Genomic DNA, 14,670 nt, shown 5'->3' with positions numbered 1-14,670 from the left:
ATCTGTGCATTAAGTATATTCCCTGGTAGCCTATGAGTGATTTTGTGTAATGTGAGGTGCTTCTCTCTCCATTTCCTCCAAGAAAGCCATGATGTGAAGTCACGGAGAACTGAATTAGAGAAAATTAAGTAAAACCAAGGTGTAGCATCAGCAGGTTGTGAGTATGCCTGCTCCCACTCCTGTCCTCACCGCCTCCTTTAAAGAACTTTAATGAATCAGGTGAATTGTTATAATGAGTTTCTACAGTGATTTCACAGGCACCATTCGACTAATTTTTAATTCCAGATTGCATTAATGAGATTCAAATTTCACGATCTGTCATGGTAGGATTCAAATCCATTTTTCCAGAGGATTAGCTTTGGCCTATGGGGTACCAGTCCAGTGACATACTTTGAGTGCAGTTTCTCCTGAATTCCTGCTTGACTTTTAAGTCACTATCCTAAATTTAGCATTTCAAGAGGCAAAAACATCTCTGATAATCCTGTCTAATTCCTTCATAATTTAAGTTACCATTGTCATTTTTAAGAAAGTCCTAGTTTGTTCAGTCTTTTAGTTGTTCAGATTGATGCCAGGTCCCCCTTTACAGATAGGCAGAAAGTGAGTTGTGAAGACGACATTAGGAGTCTACGTTATGGTCGTAGAAAAGCTAAGTGAGTGAGCAAGGATCTGGCAAAGGTAGGAAATTGCAAAATTATTCACTTTGGTAGAAAGAATTAAAAAGCATATTATTCTAAATGGTGAGAGGCTGCACAGCTCTGAGATGCAGAGAGATCTGAGAACCTAGTGAATGAATAACTAGGTTAGTATGTAGGTACAGCAAGTAATCAGGAAAGCTGATAGAATGTCATGCTTCATTGTGAGGGAAATTGAATGCCAGAGTAATGAAGGCTATGCTTCAGGACATTGGTGAGACCATATCTGGAATGTTGGTACAGTATTGGTCATCATGCCTATGGAAAGGATGTTAATGCATTGGAAGCAGGTCAGAGAAGGTTTACTAGACTAAAACCTGGAATGAGTGAGCGGATTTCCTTATGAGGAAAGGCTAGATTGGCTAGTCTTGTATCCTCTTGTGTTCAGAAGAATCAGAGGTGACTTAATTGAAGCCATCTCAGATCCTGAGGATACTTACCAGGAGGATGTTGAAAGGATTGCTTCCTCTTATGGAAGAATCTAGAACTAACAGGACGCATATTTAAGACTAAGATGAAGAACATTTTTTTTTCTTTGAGGGTCTGGAGTCTTTGGAATTTCACAAAAAGCAGTGAATGCATAATCTTGAAATATTGTTAAGGCAGAGGTGGACAGATTCATAATTACCAAGGGGTTGAAAGATTATCTGAAATATGCAGGAATATAGAGTAAACGTTAAAATCAGATTGATTATGATCTTATTGAATGACAGAGCAGGCTCAGAAGGCCAGGTAACCTACTGTTGTTTCTTGTTTGCATGTACATGTGTCCGATTTTTTTTGTCTTTGCATAATAGGATTTATTTGAGCTGTGGAAATGTTCCTTTAGTGAACATATGACACCTGACATTACTGTCTTGACCTTGCCCATTAAAAAAAAGTATTAAAATGGAAATTCTTCACTTGGAAAGTCATGGAATAATGAGCTGGATTGCTTGGATGGTTCTTTGGTAAACATAAAGGGAAACTGTCTTATTCTCCTTTTGAAAGGGTACCATGTGTGATTGCAGTGTACTGTATGTTTCATGAAACCCTTGAATTGGCATCTCTGACCCAGGTGTGCTTGTCACATTTTCACTTGTCCAATTTCCCATCAGACATCATCGGACACCTTCAGTAATTTGTGACAACAGCTTATGATTTTGGTTGTCTTCATGCTTTAAAATTACAGCTGCCAATAAAATGTTTGTTGTTTGAGATTTACAGGTATTATTATTCTTTTCTGTCTCCCTTGTGTGCTGTCCCTTGCCTCCTGCCCTTCAACCACTCCACTGTGCCCTCCCCCACCAACCCATCCTTCCTTCCATGCCCTTCCTCCCTCCGTCTCTCTTAGGCATTGGGATGAAGAAGTCCGGAAAGCACAAAAACAAGCTCGAGTTCCCCATCTTACAAAAGCCATTTTGAAATGTTTCTGGAAATCATATATCATTTTAGGTGCATTCACATTTTTAGAGGTAATTTTTTTTTATTAAATAAGTTTATTTGTTCTAGAATTGCAAAATTATTTTCCTGCCCTGATGGAAATTCAGTTTGACTGCTAATTTGTCAGGTCAATAGCACAATGTGATTGCCCTAAAGAAGAAATGCTGACCGCTTTGGACCCTGAGAGTTGTGCTGTTTCATAACCTCTTTCTGTGCTTCTTTGATTGCCCTTGGTGTGCCAACATTTGCTAAGTTGCTCCAGTGTGATGTTTTCAAGAAAAGCATTTGTTGGAAAATACAATCTGATAATATCCAAAATCTGTATCTCTTGCAGTTTTACTTTCTTGCTTATTTCAATTCTCCTGCGAAGTATTGGAGTGTACAACACAGAAAAGTGCTATTTGGCCCAACAGTTCTGTGATAGTGCTTATGTTTATGCAAGCATAATTAACTAAATAATCTTCTCCAATTGAGCTATTATTTCCTTTTCCCTCTATTTAATTTAAAATATTCCACCCATTCCTGCTTTTTCCTGAGTTGACAAACCAAGAAGACGGAACAGACCTATAGTATAGGACACAAATGTTGAGAGTGAAGGAGAAGCCAATATGAAGTGGGAAGTAGCAGAGACTTAAAAAAAAGCCTAAAAATGACACGAGAATGTAAAGGCTGAGATTGAGAAGAAGTTCCAGCCATGAGATCTTGAAAGAAAATTACTTAAAAGCAGGCTTTAACCAGGCCTAATTTCAATCTTCTCCTATTTTCTTTTTCCCCATATCTTCACATATTATTTCTATCCAAATAGTCATCCAATGCCCTCTTGAATAGTTCAAACACATTTCTCTCTTCCATGTTTCTGGGAAATGCATTTTGTACCATAAAAGTTTATTCCTTGCGTCTTATTTGTTGCTTTTGCAAATCATTTTAAATCTATCCGTCAAGGTCTAGATCCTTTTATGATTGGGAGCAGTTTCTCCCATCCACACTGTCTCACTTGTTCATGTTTTTCAAAATGTCTATCGGATCGCCTTATGCCTGCCTTCTATCTAAGGAGAACTGTCCCAACTACTTCAATAACTGAAATCCCTTCTTTCTGGAACGATTCTTGTGAATTGCATCTGCGCACTCTCCAATGCCTTCACATCCATCCGATAATGTGGCACGCAGAACTGTACAGAATATTCCAGCTAAAGTCTGACAAGTGTCTTGTGCAAGTTGAACGTCACCTTTTCGATCTTGAACGATATACATCTGTTAATAAAGCTGAGAATACTTTCCTTAATTAACTGCTCTGCACATATCCTGCCACCTTCGTTGACCTGAAGACAAAAACACCCAGGTCCCTCTGTTCCTGCGTTCTTTTTGAATAATAATCCCTATTTTGTATTGTCTTTTAATGTTCTTTCTGCCAAAATACATCACTTTCCACATCATTGCATTGAACCTCTTCTACCTATCTGCCCACATCGGTTTGTCTGTCTTCTAGTGTTCCGCACTATCCTCCTGGTTTGCTATTCTTCCAAGTTTGGTACCATATTAGAGAAATTGAAGGAGGCACGTGTCAGGTATAGACAGAGAGCTGGGTTTGAGTAAATCCCTAGCTTCATGTATTAATTTTCAGATGTGATGGAAGAGGGATTGAATAAAGCAAAACATTATTCCATAGAGAAAAATGAATGTTCTCTGAAAATGGTCTCTTCCAGATACAAATGTGGATGGGGAAGTGCAAGAAAAATGTTTTGTATATGTCCCTTGAAATGTACAATTGGTGAAACTGAAGCAGGAGAATAAAAATGTTAACTAGTAAAAGAAATCAGTGACATTAATAGCATTTATATAGTCAGAAGTAATTATATTTGATTTTGTTTTAGAAGTAAAAGACTTTTTGCAAGTATTGTGTTTGATTTTTTGCACCTGTTTCAAAATTTGAAAACTCAATGAAATGTTAATGTCTTTTTTCTTTTAGGAAACGATCAGAATTGTTCAGCCTATCATATTAGGAAAAGTTATTAATTATTTTGAAAACTACAATCCAGATGATATGGAGGCTTACAAAGTTGCCTTTGGCTATGCTGCTGGTATATCACTTTGTAATCTATTTCTAGCAATTCTGCATCATTTGTATTTCTTTCATGTACAAAGGAGTGGGATGAAACTAAGAGTAGCAATGTGCCATATGATTTATAAAAAGGTAAGGATTTTACTCTTGATAATTGGCACAGTGATTGGGATGTAAAGCTTAGAAATGTTGAATTTTTTGTTGAATCATATCTGTGAGATAGAAGTACGCTGTGTTGCAAACTAGATAAGAACACTTGCCTATGTATAATGAACTATTTTTGAAATGTAGTAATTGTTGTGTGTCAGGCAAACCTTTATAGTTATAAGCATGTATTGAAATTGTTCATTAATTTTCTTTCCTCCCAAGCCAAGCAAAATTTTAACTTCATTATTTCGAAACATATTCAGGTTCTCTAAAGTAATTTGGAGCTTCACTTAGTAAACTGTCACTACTATTGCATTGATTTTGAAGTTGTGTCAGATACGTTTTGATTGCGATGTGCTTTCAGCCTCCTCAAGCTCTGGAATTTCCTCCATACCCTCTCTAATGCTCTACCTCTCTTCCTTCTTTCAAGATGTTCCTTTAAAAGAGAATTATTAAAGTGTTATAATGCAGAAGGTCATTTGACCCCTCCTGCCTGTACTGGCTTGGTAAATGAACGTCATTATCTAGTGCCATCTCCTGCTTTTTCCCATACTCTTGTACGCTATTTTTATTGAAATAATCATCCAATGCCCTCTTGAACGCCTCAATTGACCCTGCCTCCTCCACACTTTCAGAATGTGCATTCCATACCCTAACTACTCAGAGTGGAACTGTTTTTTCTTCTTTTACCCTTACTTATTTTTCCGATCGCTTTAAATCTATGCCTTCTTGTTCACGTTCCTTTTATGAGCGGGAACAGTTTCTTCCTATCTACACAATCCACCCTACTCATGATTTTGAAAACCTCTATCAGATCTTTTCTCAGCCTTTTCTCCAAGGAGAACAGTCCTAGCTTTTTTTAGTGTATCTCCATAACTAAAGTTCCTCAACTGTAGAAACATTGTTGTAAACCACCCTCTCCAATGCACTCACATCCTTCCTATAATGTGGCTCCCAGAATTGTGCACAATAAACCTATCTCTTCGATCAACCTTGTGACCATCTGTTTTAACACTAAGCCACATACGTTTAGTTTTGCTTTATGATGCTTCTATGAAGTGCCTTGGAACATTTTATTAAATGAAAGGGACTGTATATGTATATTTATATGGTTGACAACAATAGGGTAAATCAGGAATCATTTGTTCAATTTTGAAGTCACCTTTGACAGTTAATCTACAGGTCTTCGTACTGTGCACAATATTACTACAGCATGATGAAAACTTGATTTTTAAAAATAGAAAGTGGAATTTTTGCTTTGTTATGCATTTTAGAAGTAGACTATTATTTTTGCTCACTTTTAACATGTTAATTTAAGTACAATATCATACAATATCATGCTTTGTATTGTCTGCTTGAATTTGCCAGTTCTGAAGTAGATTATGAGGGAGGCTATGGAAATTGAAAGCATCTGGCCTGGAAAATTCACAGCTGTGAGTTTAAGGCATACACTTAAATTAAACTCTTCAATTTTTTTCTCTCTCCAGAATGTGTGGTCAGTCATGAATAAGATCTTTGCTTATTGAATTGAAATTCAGGCTTTGACTGAATCTTGGTTCATGGGTGCTCTCTGGCTTGATACACATTCCACCACTAACATTATCTGAATTGTTGTGTGAGCAATGGATCTATTAAGCATCTCAACTTGCCCCAGTCTTCTTTCTTCTCCTTTAAAAGACTAGTGACTGGATTTGCAGTTTGGAATCCAGACCAATTCTGGGTCCTGACTCTGTGCAATGTGTTTCAGTCATGTTCACAGGGTTGTTTAAGTGGCTAGATTAATAAAATGCCAGGAAGTGGGATCACCAGTGAAAGACATGCGGCTGGTTAGGCCACACTTGGAGTTTGGGTTAGGGTTAGAGTTAGAGTAATGCATTCAATTCTGGTTGCCACATTACAGGATGGATATGGAGGCTTTGGAAAGGGCACAGAAGAGGTTTACCAGGATGCTGCGCGGATTGTGAGCTATGAGGAGAGGCTAGAAAAACTCAGGTTGTTTTCTCTGGAGCGGCAGAAGTTGTGGGGTGACTTGATAAAATTATGAGATGCATAGGTAGGGTTGACAGTATGAATCTTTTTCCTAGAGTTGAAATGTCAAAGAGGCATGCATTTAAGGTGAGGGGTAAAGTTCAAAGGAAATGTGAGGGGCAAGTAATTTTACACAGAGTGGTAGGTGTTTGGAATGTGCTGACAAGGGTGGAGGTGGAGGCAGATACGATAGGGGCGTTTAAGGGACTTTTAGATATGCGAATGAATATGCAAGGAATGTAAGAATATAGACCAAAGGCAGGCAGAAGGAATTAATTTAATTTGCCATCATGTTTGGCACAACATCTTGTGCCAAAGGGCCTGTTCCTATGCTGTACAGTTCTATGTTGTATGAGTTTTGAGAGTTGAGAACTCTTGCAAGACCTTTCAGAATTGATCTACATCAGGAGCTTTACAGGCCAAGATGGGTGGTGCTGATTCTTGGTTGCTGGGGGGGGGCGGTGTCCTTCAGAATAGAAATTTAAATTTGAAATTATCACAGCTGTGTGGCTGATCAGTGGAAAGCAGGCATGATAGGTTGTCAAGGGACCTCTTCCTCCTCCCACCTGAATACAAGGGAAGTTAATTTGATTTTTGAGGGTGTCGAGGGTTATAGGGGCTGTTAGAAAAGTGGAGCTGAGACCATAATCGAGGTCACTCATAATGTTATAGACCATACCAAACCCTTTCAAACTGTTCAGAAGATAGCCTAGACCCTCATGTTTTCTTATTTTAAAGGTAAATATAAGGTGTTGCTTTCCAGGCGCAATTTAATTGGACAAACTTCTGGATTCAAAGCAAAACACACTTTATTCATCGTCTATAGTTAAAATACAACAAAAGAAAGAAGGAATTGGAATAACTTAACCCTATTGGAAAACTTAACAATAATAGATACAGTAACTATTTCCAATTAACTGTTTTGAATATCAGGACATCCCCTAAACACGTATTTGGTAATAGACAAATTCAGAAAACAGACTGTCTCACATGCAATTCTCCAATTCAGGAAGAAAAACACCAAAAGACAATTCTGAGAGAGAGAACTCCAGCTTTCACTTCTAACCAAGAGAGGGAAAAAGCAGCTTTCACTTCTTCAAGACCCCAACAGCAACTGCTACTGAAGGTTAAAACTAAAAATCCTTGTTCTGTGGGAGCTTGACCCCACCCATTCAGGCTGATTCTATTGCTCTAATTTGGGGAAAAACCACCCTAGGCCTCTCAAACTTTTACTTTATTGGATGAAGCAGACTGTTTGCCACCTCAATCTTAACCTTTCTTGATTTAATAAACTAACCAGGACAAAGTACATCTCTTAAAGCCATAGCATCATCACACTTCCCTCCCCCACACACCCCCACTCCCAGCCCCAACCCCCACTTAAAAAACATCCATCAATATATAAAGATGGCTTTATTTTTAAAAAACATTTGCCCATGGGCTATTAGTACACTACAATACATATACATTAGATTAAGCATGCAAACATTCACTACTACAGTCCATTTCAGTTCGTTTTCTTTCTTGCCTCTGTCTTCCTTCATGAAAATCACAACAATGCATTCAGAATTACTTTCTCTTGTTCTGCCACATGCATAATTTTCAATTGAATGGCTGCAATTATAAGCTCCATCTAAATAGTTTGAAAATTTTATCCTTAATTTTTTCCAGAATCTTTAAGAGGTCATGATCAGCATAACAATTGTCAGAGACACATTACTGGCAATATAGATGTTGAAAATGGTGCAATGCCAACACCAAGCTCAAGGTCCCCTCAATTATGGAATACTTCTATTGATGATTATTCAATTTCTAGAAAAATAACCAAAAGTTGTTGTCTTGTAAGACTGCAGCAGCATCACCCACATCACTTGCATCGATAGTTACCTTGAATGGTTTTGCATAATTAGATGCGCCTGACATTGAGGCAATGGTAAACACAGCTTTCAGGTTGTCAAATGCCTTCTGACATTCCTCCGCACGCTGAAATTTTCTGCGCTTTTTCAATAAATCAGTCAGTGGAGCAATAGTTCTCACTTGGGTAAGAAATTCTGATTATAAACTACTTGGTCTTTGGAATCATAGTACTTTCCTCTTTGTCAATGGGATGGGAAATTCCTCAATAATCTTTGTTTTCACGTCCCATTGAGCCATTTTTCCATGTCCAATGACTTGACCCAGGAATGTGACTTGGTCTTTTGAGAACTCACTGTTAGCCACGTTTATCCCCAAGCCTGAAGTCAATTGAACAATTCCAACCGATGTTCTGAATGTTCCTTCCATGCGTGGCCAAAAATTGCCAAGTTGTCGATGTACACCACACAATTGGGTAATCCCAATTTTATTGGTTAATCTTTGAAATGTGGGTTGCGCATTTTTAAACCCAGTGACATGACTTTAAACTCATGTAGCCTATTCCATGTCACAAAAGCCAAAATTTCCTTTGCTGTTTCAGATAGAGTATCTGCTGAGCAAGTCCAACTTAGAAATATAAATTGCTTGTCTTACGTTATCAATGCAGTCTTCCAAACATGGAATAGGATATGAATCAGATTTAGTAAATGCAGTGACTTTGCGATAGTCCACGCATAGCCTTTGGGTACCATTTAGTTTTGGCACTATTACTATGAATGAACTCCAGTCACTGCAACTCATTTTGATTAGATTGTCTTTGAGCATGTGTTCAATCTCTATTTGAACCTGTGCCAGCTTCTGAGGGTTAAGTCTATAAGGATATTGTTTAGTTGGAACAGCATTTCCTATACCTACGTCAAGTGTAATTAAATTAGTAATTCCCATATATCTCACCATGTGATTGTAATAATGATTTCAGGTCATTTTGATTTTCCTCTGAAAGGTAACTCAATAATTTAGCTCAATTTTTGAGAACTTCCTCATTATCCAGTTTAGAGGAATGTCCAATTCAGAATCTGCTGAACTTGGTTCTTCTCCCTGTTGAAACCAGTACCACGTTCTCCTTTGACTTTCCTTCCCTTTCAAAGGGGCATATTCACATGATACTCAGATTTTTTTCTATCTGCCGTTCTTATCAAATAATTCACCTTGCTCAATCTCCTTTCGATTTGATAAGGCCCGCTAAACCTTGCTTTTAAAGGTTCACCTACCACTGGAAGTAACAATAACACTTTATCTCCACGAGTAAAGTTGCGAATTGTGATTTCTTGCCGGCTCCCTGTTTCATCACATGTTATGCTACTTTTAAATGCTGTCTAGCCAACTCATCCACTCTATTTGATCTTTCCCCAAAATTTGACACATCGTCCAAATGAACTCTGAACTCTGATACTCCAGTTTCTACTTATTTCAGTGGTCCTCTCACCTCATGACCAAAAACTAATTCGAATGGACTGCATTTTGGAGATTCATTTGGTGCATCCCTAATTGCAAACAGTACAAATGGAATTCCTATTTTCCAATAATCTGGGATAATCTTGACTGTAAGTCCTGAACATGGTCTTTAAAGTTTTATGCCACTGTTCTAATGCTCCCTGCGATTCTGGATGGTACGTAGTGGATTTGAATTATTTTATTCCTCAGCTATCCATGACTTCCTTGGACAATTTTAATGTAAAATTTGACCCTTGATCTGATTGTATCTCTATGCATAGTCCATATCAATTAAAAAAAAAATTGAGTAACTCTTCTGTAATCCTTTTAGCCATGATACTACATAATGGAATGGCCTCTGGAAATCTAGTAGACACAACCATTATGGTCAACAAATACTGATTCCCACCATTTGTTTTTGATAGGGATCCAATGCAGTTAATTAAGACTGTTGTGAAAGGTTTCTCAAATATGGGAATGGGCACTAAAGGTGCTGGTTTTATCAATATCTAAGCTTTTCCAATTTTCTGACGTATGACATGTCTGGCAAAATTCAACCACATCCTTAAGCAGTCTAGGCCAAAAGAAAATGTTCTTGTATTTTGGCTTGAGTTTGCCTTCCTCCTAAAAGATGACCTACTGGTAATTCATGTGCTACCCGCAACACCACCTTTCTCTAACCCACCTGTAATACGACACAATGAACTTTTGCACATTTCTCACCCCCACCCCGAATATATGATGGTCTGTATTTCCTCATCAAGACTTCATTTTTAATGTTCTGGGATGCACTCAGATTCCTCTTCTGTGTGTGCTTTTTGATACAACTGCTTTATTTTACATCTTTCTGTTATAATTCATCTAATTTCTCTGAACTAAAAATATCCACTTTGTCCTCCACCTGTTCCTGTTTTTTTTTTCTCTCAACTATAGTCTCTGACAAATGAACTTCAACGTCCTTATCTTTATTCTTTGATTTCTCCCCCAGCTTCAACCTGTGGCTTTGCGAACTTGTTATCACACAGCCAGAAAAAATCCCAGAATATACTTTCCGTTATACTTCAGTTGCCTGATTTTCCACTGGCTTTTCAACTACAATAGGCATCACTCCCACCTGTGATCCAGCTATATCGTTACCGAGAATAAACTCTGTTCCTGGAACCAAAAATTTCTCTGTTACTCTTACCACCACTTCTCCACTTTTCACCGGATGCTCCAACTTGACTTTATGTAATGGAATGCTGCTCTTTTCACCATGAATACTCCTGGCAATACTCCTTCTGAATTACATACCTCCTTATCTCTCACCATCAAATATTGACTTGCTCCCATATCTCTTAAAATTTAATTTCTTTACCTGCTCCTCCTGGCATACATGAGTAAACCTTACCCTCCCAAGTAAATTCTTTAAAGAGATCTGGCGTTTTCTTTTCAACCAACCCCTGACCAGGTTGTACATTTTGTTGCAACTTTTTAGCTTTCACTGTGTTTTCCTTTACCATGTAAACAAACTTCATTAGCTTACCCTGTTTTCCCACATCTGTCTTCCCAGTGCTTTTTCTAAACCACCAACAGTGCGACTTTATGTGGCCTACTTTATTGCAGTGAAAATGTCTGAACTTTTGTACTTCTTTTTCCCCTTCATGGGGTTCCTTCTTACTCTGTGGTAATCAATAAGATCTCCTTTTTGCACATGATCTGAGGGTTTCTCTTTTTCCCAATTTCTATCCTTCACAGACTAAAATTGAAGTTGGAAGCCAACCTTTGGTTTATGAAGCAATTCATAATCATCTGCCATTTCTGCTGCTAATCTTGCAGTTTTAGCACTCTGCTCTTCTACATGAGTTCTCACTACTTCAGGACATGAATTTTTGAGCTCTTCCAAAATAATCATCTCTCTAAGAGATCTATGCTTGATCTATTTTCAATGCCGTTATCCACCTATCAAAATTACTTTCTTTGATCCTTTCAAACTCCATGTCTGTTTGACCAGGTCCCCTCCTTAGATTCCTGAAACGTGTTCTATAACCTTCTGGCACTAGCTGATATGCACTTAAGATGGCATTTTTCACCTCCTTATACTCCCTAGATACCTCCTCTGATAGTGATGCAAATACATTACTTGCCCAATTTACCAACTTTGTTGAGATCAGCCATACCCACATGGCCACCAGCCATTTCATTTGTTTAGCCACTTTCTCACATGAAATGAAAATGGCCTCTCATATCTTTCTCATCGAATTTAGGCAACACTTGGATGTAGTTGAACAGATACCCACCAGCCCTTTGCTACAATGGGGTTGCTCTCCACCATTGTGCTCATCAGTAATCCAATCTTTCATCTCTATCTCTGCCATTTTAAGCTGCCTTTGAGTTTTCAGTTCCATCCTCTGAACTTCAAAAGCTCTCTCTTTCTCCCTTTCTTCTGCTAGGGCCTTCCTACCTTTTTCTTTTTCCCCTTCCTCTTTTTCCCCTTCCTCTGCTTTGAATCATAATTCATACTGTTTCATTTCCTTTCCTCTTAGTTTTTCTTTTGCCTCTAACACAAGTCTTGTTATTTTCAATTGAATTTTAGCCCTTTCCAAAGTTTCCACTGCCATGCTGTAAATGCTGAGTGATTGCCATGATTATTTTGTGGTGGCGTGGTGTCGTGGTGGCGTGGTGTCACGGTGGCTCAGTGGTTAGCGCACCTACCTGACAGCACCAGAGACCCGGGTTCAATTCCACCCTCGGGCGACTCTCTGTGTGGAGTTTGCACATTCTGCCCGTGTCTGCATGGTTTTCCTCCGGGTGCTCCGGTTTCCTCCCACAGTCCAGAGATGTGCAGGCCAGGTGGATTGGCCATGCTAAATTGCCCATAGTGTTCAGGCATGTGTAGATTAGGTGGGTTATAGGGGGATGGGTCTGGGTGGGATGCTCTGAGGGTCGGTGTAGACTTGTTGGGCCAAAGGGCCTGTTTCCACACTGTAGGGATTCTATGATGATTCTCTTTGTCTTTCAGAGACAGGCAACCCCAACTCCATTTTGTTTACCAATTCCAAAGCTTTGTGGTTGTCGACCTACTTCCCGAGCCGGTAGGTTTGGCTGCAAAAAACATTTTGTCATCCTGCTAGGTAACATCGTCAGTGCGCCTCCGGTGAAGCATCAGTATTCTGTCCCGCTTGTTATTTATGCACCTGGGCTTGCTGGGTGGTTGGTATTACTTCTGGTTCTGTTTCTCAAGTGGTTTGTACAGAGGGTCTAATTCAATGTGTTTGTTTATGGAGTTCTGGTTGGAATACCAGCCCTCCAGGAATTCCCTGGCGTGTCTCTGTTTGGTTTGTGCGATTATGGATGACCCTCATTGTCCGTGTGTAGTGAGACAAGTCAGAACTGGTCATGTCTCTTGGTGGCTAGTTGGTGTTCATGTATCCATATTGTCAGTTTTCTTTCAGTTTGACTGTGTATCTCACAGTCCTTGCATGATATTTTGTATATTACCGGTTTTGCTGGTTTTGGATATGGGATCCTTCACGTTCGTGAGTAGCTGTCGTAGGGCGGTTGTTGGTTTGTGGGCTACTCTGATACCTAGGGGTCTGAGTAGTCTTGTGGTCACCTCTAAAATGCCCTTGATGTACGGTAGGGTGATTAGTGAGTGTGATCGTGTTGTGTGTTCTTGTTGTGATCTGTCTTGGAGGTAACAGCGGATTGTGCTTCTCGGGTATCCATTCCTTTTGAAGACTCCGTATAGGTGCTCCTGTTCTGCTTTGCGTAGTTCTGGGTTGCTGCAGTGAGTTGTGGCTCATTTAAATAGTGTCCTGATGCAGCTCCATTTGTGGGCATTGGGGTGGTTGCTAGTGTAATTGAGTATCTGGTCCGTATGTGTGGTCTTTTTATATACGTTAGTCTGGAGTTCCCTGTTGCTTTTGCGTTCTACCGTTATGTCCAGGAAGGGTAGTCGGTTGTTGTTCTCCTCCCCTTTGGTGAATTTTATGCCGGTGAGAATGTTGCTTATGTGTCAGTGGGTTTCTTCTAGTTTTGTACGTTTAATAATCATGAAGGTGTCATCTACATATCGTACCCAGAGTTTGGGTTGTATAGTGGGGAGCGCTGTCCATTCTAACTTTTGCAATTACTGCTTCTGCAATCAGTCCTGATATTGGGGGATACGATTGGTATTCTATTGATTTGTTTGTATATGCTGTCGTTGAAGGTGAATTGGGTTGTGAGGCACAAATCTGGTAGTTTCATGGTGGTGTCCTTACTGATGTTGCTGGTGTCCAAGGTTGTCTGCGTACTAGAATTGACCAGTAAAGTGGCAATTATTTATTTGGATAGGTCGATCTTTATGGATGTAACTAGTACTGTTACGACCAAGGATATCATCATCTTGTCCTCTTCTTTCCTGGTGTCCTTGATGATGTTGAACAATTCTTGGGATGAGTGGATGGAGTGGGTAGTGTTTCAATTTCTGTTGTAGTTCTTTGGCTATATGTCATTGTGCCTGGTAGTGAGAGAATAGGTCTGAGGGGGACCCCGGTTTGTGTACATTGGGGAGTCCGTAGAATTGGGGTGTGTTGGATCCCTCTGGCTTCCTTTTTTTGGTAGTGTGTCTTGCTGATGTCTCCTGAGTTGTGTAATTTCTTCAGGGTCATTGTAATCCAGTTCCTTAACTGTGGTAACAAGGTGTAGAGCTGGATGAACACAGCAGGCCAAGCAGCATCAGAGGAGCAGGAAGGCTGACGTTTCGGGCCAAGACCCTCCCTCTGATGCTGCTCGGCCTGCTGTGTTCATCCAGCTCTACACCTTGTTAGGGATAGTAGGAACTGCAGATGCTGGAGAATCTGAGACAACAAGGTGCAGGGCTGGATGAACACAGCAGGCCAAGCAGCATCATAGGAGCAGAGAGGCTGACGTTTCAGGCCTAGACCCTTCATCAGAAAAGGGGGAGGGGAAGGGGGTTTTGAAATAAATAGGGAGAGAGTGGGAGGCGGA

General features: G+C 39.6%; 1 protein-coding gene across 1 annotated transcript in view; it reads left to right on the top strand.

The window, feature by feature from the left end:
• abcc4 (ATP-binding cassette, sub-family C (CFTR/MRP), member 4) overlaps window positions 1-14,670 on the top strand; it is a 458,391-nt gene that overhangs the window by 49,950 nt on the left and 393,771 nt on the right. The window contains exons 3-4 of the mRNA XM_048598320.1: window positions 2,026-2,146; window positions 4,081-4,305. Of these exons, the coding sequence (XP_048454277.1) occupies window positions 2,026-2,146; window positions 4,081-4,305 (346 nt within the window). The remainder of the gene's footprint in view (window positions 1-2,025; window positions 2,147-4,080; window positions 4,306-14,670) is intronic.

Source organism: Rhincodon typus, chromosome 6, assembly GCF_021869965.1.
Source record: "Rhincodon typus isolate 14 chromosome 6, sRhiTyp1.1, whole genome shotgun sequence".
Lineage (NCBI taxonomy): Eukaryota > Metazoa > Chordata > Chondrichthyes > Orectolobiformes > Rhincodontidae > Rhincodon > Rhincodon typus.
The sequence above is the reverse complement of the archived record's forward strand: the minus strand, read 5'-3'. Positions and strand labels throughout refer to the sequence as shown.